Source organism: Dermacentor albipictus, chromosome 4 (assembly GCF_038994185.2).
Source record: "Dermacentor albipictus isolate Rhodes 1998 colony chromosome 4, USDA_Dalb.pri_finalv2, whole genome shotgun sequence".
Lineage (NCBI taxonomy): Eukaryota > Metazoa > Arthropoda > Arachnida > Ixodida > Ixodidae > Dermacentor > Dermacentor albipictus.
In genome coordinates, this window is record NC_091824.1 from 129,051,280 (window position 1) to 129,058,160 (window position 6,881).

The 6,881-nt window shown below is 51.3% G+C and overlaps 1 protein-coding gene across 2 annotated transcripts; it reads right to left on the reverse strand.

Annotated features, from left to right (window-relative positions):
- Positions 1-365: 365 nt before the first annotated feature.
- LOC139059325 (uncharacterized) lies at positions 366-6,310 on the reverse strand. Of its 2 annotated transcripts, none has more exons than XM_070537569.1 (2): positions 4,734-6,310; positions 366-499 (listed from the first exon to the last, which is right to left on the reverse strand). In XM_070537569.1, the coding sequence occupies exons 1-2, from the start codon at positions 5,992-5,994 to the stop codon at positions 462-464; spliced, it is 1,299 nt and encodes a 432-aa protein (XP_070393670.1). In that variant the 5' UTR covers positions 5,995-6,310; the 3' UTR covers positions 366-461. The 2 variants fall into 2 exon arrangements, with proteins under 2 accessions (XP_070393670.1, XP_070393671.1); XM_070537570.1 differs by lacking the exon at positions 366-499 and adding an exon at positions 507-662.
- Between the last annotated feature and the right edge of the window lie 571 nt (positions 6,311-6,881).

A 6,881-nucleotide genomic window follows, 5' to 3' on the forward strand; every position in this document is an offset into this window, starting at 1 on the left:
ATGGCTTACGGGACTGTCCCCACAATAAGTGATTATGTAGGCCTCTGAAATAAGGCGGGCCTTTTAATTTTTATTTGTACAAATTACGCGTGTGCGTTCAAATATGATCTTGCCCGGCCGTGAAGCAGACAGACGATTGTCGTGTCTTCACCACCAGAAGGAACAATCCACCAAGTTTCATCGATTGCGTAGAGAAGATGGCTCGTTTTTCTCTCCTCCACGGTAATTTCTCACCAAAGTTACGTGCCGTGCGAAAAAAAGGAGGCAGAAAAATATGCCATGTTGTAGCTGTTTAAATATGCTCACGTGCATGGCGGCGTATCATTCAACAATTCTAGAGGCACCATGACATGACATGACAAGAACTTTATTTGAGTCCTGAGGGACTGAGACCTCGGGGAGCCAAACCGAAGGCTCCCGAAGATCAAGTCGGTGGCTCCGCCCACGATGGAACCGGGAGATCAAGTCCCGCGGCAATGTCGTGGGCCCTCTGGACAGCCTGGAGTTGAATATTGAGATTGCTGCTCTTGAGAGAGTCCTGCCATTGTTCTTTCGTGATGGGTGGAGAGGCGTTAAGGGCTGGACACAGCCAGAGCATGTGGTCAAAGGAGCATGAGTCATGACCACATTTGGGGCACGACTGTGAGTGTTCAGGATCTATCCTGTGAAGAGACCGAGGAGTGGGATATGTACGGGTTTGCAGGAGTCTTAGTGTGGTAGCCTGAGGTTTATTCAATTTGGGGTGAGGGGGTGGAAATGTCCTCCTGCCTAGTCGATAATGAGAAACAATTTCGTGGAATGTACTTAATGGATCTTTGTGGATGTTGACCTCGTTCCAAGCCTGGCTACCCGCGACAGCGCGGTGCGTGAAATCGCGCGCTCTCCGGTGGGCCTGCTCGTTAGGATTACATCCAAGCGGGTTAATTGAGCTGTCTAGATGGGCTGGGAACCACGAGATTTGGTATCCTCCTTCGGTACTCTCCCTAGTCCTTCGTAGTGCTTTGATCACAATACTGTACGCCTGTTCAGATATGAGGGCGGACGAGAACGATCTAACCGCGGTGCGCGAGTCCGAGAAGACGATAGCGGGAACTTTTGAGCTGTGAAAAGCCAGAGCGATCGCCGCTTCCTCCGCCACATGGGCAAACTTAGTATAAACAGAGGCTGCATTGACCAGGTTGCCCCCCACGTCTACCACCGTGACAGCGAACTTATCCCCACTGTCATATCTGGCAGCATCGACAAAGAGGGCATCTAGCTTCTGCTGATTGATCCTTTTAAGGATGGACTTGGCTCTCGCGAATCTTCTGCCTTGGTTATGCACTGGGTGGATGTTTCGCGGGACGGGGTCAACCATGATGTGAGCTCTGGTTTCCCGGGTCAAGCTAACTTTGGTCGCCGGTTCATGTCTGGGTTGGATTCCTGCTTCTTCTAAAATCTTAATCCCTGGCTTAGTGGATGAAAGTCTCATTATCTGAGCCACTGTGTGAGCTTCTATTAGCTCATCGATGGTGTTATGGAGTCCTAGCTCCAGCAGCTTCTCAGTGCTTGTGGACTGCGGAAGGCCGAGCACGCGCTTGAGGCCGGTTCTGATTAGGGAGTCGAGCTTGGCCTTTTCCGCTTTACCCCAATTAAGGTACGGCGCGATGTAGGTGACATGACTCAGGAAGAATGCCTGATAAGCTCTGAGCAAATTATCCTCTTTAAGACCGCCTCTTCGATTTGAGACGCGGGCTACAAGTCTTAGGACATTACTAGCCTGTCCAGTGGGCTACAAGTCTTAGGACATTACTAGCCTGTCCGCGTTACCCCAATTAAGGTACGGCGCGATGTAGGTGACATGACTCAGGAAGAATGCCTGATAAGCTCTGAGCAAATTATCCTCTTTAAGACCGCCTCTTCGATTTGAGACGCGGGCTACAAGTCTTAGGACATTACTAGCCTGTCCAGTGAGCCTGTTGAGGGCCGTCGAGTTACAGCCCTTGGCATCGATGAGGAGACCTAGTATCTTGACCAAGTCCTTCCTCGGTATGGGATGCCCATTTTTAGCTCGAATTTCTACCGGCAGAGTTTCCAGAGGCGCAAGATTTCTCACCCCCTGTCTGGACTGGCGGTATAACAGTAGCTCTGATTTAGCGGGGGAGAGTTCAAGGCCTGTGTTTGAAAGAAAATCTTCGGTAGCCTCCAACGCGCTTTGTAACGACTGTTCGAGCATAGCTAGCGATCCGCCCGGCGCCCAGATCGTAATATCGTCCGCATAAATGGCGTGACCCACGTTCGGAATTGCAGCGAGGCGAGTGGAGAGTTTGTGCATGGCTATATTAAATAAGAGTGGGGAGAGGACTGAGCCCTGCGGGGTGCCGCAGGTGCCTAGTTCGTAGGGTCCTCCCGTGACCATGCCTAGTCGAAGGTGTGCCTTGCGATCAGCGAGGAAGGATCTGGTGTAATCATGAAACCGCTGGCCCAGGTTGAGAGACGAAATCTCTGTCAGGATGTGTTTATGCGCGACCCTGTCGAAAGCCTTGGAGAGGTCCAGTGCGAGGATCCCTCTCACGTCGCGAGTAGGGTTATTAAAGATTGCTTTCTTAAGCAAAAGCATAGCGTCCTGCGTGGACAACGCCTGTCTAAAGCCGATTAGATTGTGTCTAAATAGCTCCTTGTTTTCAATATGTTCAGTGATCCTGTTATGTATCGCGTGCTCCGCAACCTTGGCGATGCATGATGTAAGGGAAATAGGCCGCAGATTATTTATATGTGGAGGTTTTCCTGGTTTGGGTATGAGTACCACTTTTGCGGTACGCCAGTCTATCGGGACCTGTCCACTTTTCCATACCTCATTTATTTTGGCCGTGACTATCTCGATTGCCCTATCGTCTAGGTTCCTAAGGAGTTTGTTCGTGATTCCATCTGGTCCCGGGGCTGATCTGCCATTTAGATTGAAGAGAACGTGTCTGATCTCTGACACGGCGAAAGGTTCGTCTAGATCAGGTGCCGACAATCCCATGTAGTTCAAACGCTCTACTGGGCGATCCGCGTCTTCGGCGAGGGGGAGATAAGTACGTGCTAAGTTGTTGGCTAATTCCCTGTCGGTGAGACCGATTGCGGTTTGCTTTTTAATGAGCCTATCCGTTGCAAGGCTAAGAGTGTCCTTAGATTGTTTATCGTTGAGGAGACTTTTAAGTAAGCTCCATTTGCTACCTCTTCGCATACGCCCGTCCGTTTCGGTACACGTCTCATCCCATTGCTGCCGGGCGAGCTGGGCCGAATAGGTTTCAATCTCCTTGTTAAGAAGCGCGATTTTCGATCTGAGTCTACGATTAAGCTTTTGGGTCTTCCACCTGGCTGAGAGGGCGTGTTTAGCCTCCAGAAGGTGAGCAAGTCTCGAGTCCATTTTAGGAACTTCAACGTCCGTAATGATTTCTTTGGTTGCTCCTTTAACCGCCTTGTTCAGATTATCTAGCAGATCTGCATAAGTTTCGTCTGGCGGGACTGTTTCATTTCGGATTTTTCGAAACAGGTCCCAGTCCACATACTCATATCTCGCGGGTGGTCTGGGTTTGACACGCAACATAATTTCAAGTATGTAATGGTCACTGCCTAGCCCCTCCTGGAGGTTGTCCCACGTGCCCTCGATACCTCGGAGGAAGGTGAGATCGGGAGTCGTATCTCGACTGACCGAATTACCGGATCTGGTGGGGAGCCTCGGGTCTGTGACGAGTATTAAGCCGAGCTCTGCAGCGTTGAAGGCCAAGTTTGTCCCTTTTGCACTTTTGTAACTGTACCCCCATTCCGTATTGGGTGCGTTAAAGTCACCCGCGACAACGAGAGGCGCGTTTCTCGCCGCCCTAGACGTGGTGCCTAGTAATGCTTTAAAGTCTCTTTTCCTATCCGATGGTGCGCTGTACACGTTGAGGATGAAAATTTTAGAATTGATTGTTCTGTTGGGTACGATCTCTATTAACTGGGCCTCGAGGCCCGCTTTGTACGCGCGGACCTCGTGCTCAACGAACGAGATGTTTTTTCTGATTAGGGTAGCGATACCTCTGCCCTTTTCTCTCCTGTATGCTACCGTGCGGTACCCCGAGAGGGAAATTTCAGCTGTACATAGCGTTTCCTGTAACAATATAACTTGCGGCTTGTCCGCAATAGACCTGATAAACTGTCCTAGTGGGGCCTTGCGCCTCTGGAAACTTGCGCAGTTCCACTGCCAGATTTTCAGATTCGTGCTGTTTGCGTTCGCCATTTTGCCTACTGAGTATGATGAATTAGCCCTTTAGCCCCACTTTCGGGATTCGGGTTTGCCTGATTCTGCACTGTCGACACCGTAAGCCTGCCTTTGGCTTGGACCTTGGGTCTCTCTAGTTGAGTTAATCTCGTCTCCATCCCGGTGAGCATTTCCATCATGCGTCCTAGGGTCTTTTCTATGGCAGCTAGCTTGCCTCTGCTGTTTATTTTGGCAGGAGGATCGGCGGCGGTAGCTATGGCTTCGCTCGGCTCAGCCATCTCATCCTCCTCTTCTGACTCGCTGACCGGGTCTGGGTTGGGAGCTTTACGCTTGGATTTACCAGCAAGTGGGCCTAGATCTTTAATTTTATCCTCATCGTGGTTCGAGATTTGCCCTCTAATGCTATTTAGGGCTTCTTTAAGCTCTGCAAGTTCGCGCCTGAGCTGTTGATTTTCCGCCTCAAGTGATTGGATTCGCGGATCATTCACTTGCTCTGACTGTGCCTCACCGCTTGCTCTTTTGGCCGTCGTAGTCTTCTTTCCCATCGACGGTGCTGTGCCGGAGCCCTTGACCTTGTCGGCCCACGTGGCCCGTTTCGCGGGCTGGGAGCGAGACCGGGACCGGGATCTCGACCTGGATGCGCTGGAATTCCCGCCTTTCCCTGAGCCGGTTCGCCTCCTGGAGCGAGAGCGCCCCCTCGATTGTGAGCGGGATTGCAGGTTGGAGCCACCATATGCTGCCGCAGGTGTCGCCGAGTTCTTTGCGTAGGAGATGCTGATGTCATCGCCGCTGGCCATCTGTGCTTTTCGCAACATTTGTCGTCGCCTTCGACGCCGACGCCTAACGATGTATGGGATCTGGTAGCGTTGTTTGCATGTTCTATCCCCGGTGATATGGGGGCCGCCGCATGCTTCACATTTGGGTGTGCATTGGTGTTCCTCCTCTTGTGACTCTGATGACTTCATTTTCCCACAGCCGTGGCATTTCTTCTTTTCCTCTTCGCTACTGGGGCACACGTCGGCTCGGTGACCCACGTGGCCACACGCGTAGCATACATCCATCTGCCGTTTGTACAGAAAGCATGGAACGAGGGCGGCTCCACACATGATCGTGTTGGGCACTCGCATGCCGTCGAACAGTATAACAACTACTTGTGTGTTCTTAATTCTTCTGACTTCCAACGCCGTAGGGTTTCTTGGGTTCAGAATCATCCTCCTAAGGGCTCCTTCGTCAAATGAAGGGTCGATGTTTCTTATTACACCTTTGCACGTGTCATCAGGGGCAGAAATGTAGGCTGACACCTCAAAGGCGCCGAGCTTGGTATGTATCTTGCTGATTCTAGCATACGCCTTCGCGTTTTGATCGTGAGGGGTAGAGATAACCAAAATGTTCTGCATCTTGTTTGGGCACACGGTGTCTTCGGCAGTCTGCTGTTCCGTCAACGCCGCCGCCATGGCCAGGGCTTGGGCGAGGAGTATGATATCCGTTTTGGAAACGTCAAGGCCTCCTTTGGGGCGCACGATGATCTTGATTTGGTCCTTGGGTAATTTCGGTAGCCTCGAGGCTGCCGTTACCTGCTTCATGAACCTTTTGGCCGGCGAGTTGGCCGTGCGGCTGCCAGCCGGCATATTCTTGGTGACACGTTGCCCGCCATATGACGGCGTACTCGTTGGTTGTTTTCGTTTGCTGCCGAGGGCGGTCGTCCATCCCGCTTCATCGAGCTCCTCCGGGGCGATTTCCATCCCCTCGACGAGTATGGCCCCGGGCATGGTTTCTGTTGGTCAGTAGTTCGCTTGGAACGCCGGTCGCCCGCGCCGGCGGGGGGTTAGGCCTACGCCTTCTCGCGCTGCCGCGCCTAAGTAGGCGTAGCCCGTTAGGCTTGGCGCTCTCGCGGCGTGGTCAGAGATTCGAGGAGTCACAAAATGGTGAAAAGTCCACCCACCGATAAGAGTCCACTGTCTGCGGAATCCTCGGAACTTGCCGCTTCATAAAAGGTATAGTTTCCGTGGGTCGGCTTCGCAAAACAGCCGAAAACCTTGGAAAAAGGGAGCCGATGTGGGCACGTCCGCACTACTCTGCGACTTCTTCTTCTTCTTCCACGAAAATACCAGTGCATTTGACATAGTTGCTCCACTATACATATTCCCCATCCTAAAGTGCCTTGTGCTGTGAAGAGAATATTTCTACATTTATGTGGCGCTTTACAGGTTGTCCAAACAGGAGTAAAGTGCAACAGGCAGGCTGGCTAACCTGTTTATTATTTATTCTTGTTTAGACAACTTTAGTCTCAGCGTGTGTTCATCTGTCAGCCCCCATTTTGACTTTGGATTTATATTCTTGTATAGTTATGATGCCTGTTGATGATCCGTTAGAAGCTCCTCGGATCGTTTTTCAAAGTGAGTGAATAAACTTTATTTCGGAGACCAACCTGTTTACGCCCAAAGGTAGGCGGTTTCACTATTCAAGATAGCCGCTCATGTATTGGATTTGTCAACTGGGCCTCACACTGGTATTCTGTTGGTGGTTGAATTGGCATTGTACGTGGTTTTTTTTGCATTCCCAGACCATGTGGTAAAGTGTGTTTGGTGTATTGCAGGATTGGCAATCTCTTGTCACCCGCCGTGGTTGCTCAGTGGCTATGGTGTTGGGCTGCTGA

Coding starts and splice junctions, on each gene's coding strand:
- LOC139059325 (XM_070537569.1), bottom strand. CDS start 5,994: ATGCCCGGGGCCATACTCGTCGAGGGGATGGAAATCGCCCCGGAGGAG. Junction 500..4,733: donor GACGGCCAAAAGAGCAAGCG/GTGAGGCACAGT, acceptor ATTCAACTCCAG/GCTGTCCAGAGGGCCCACGA.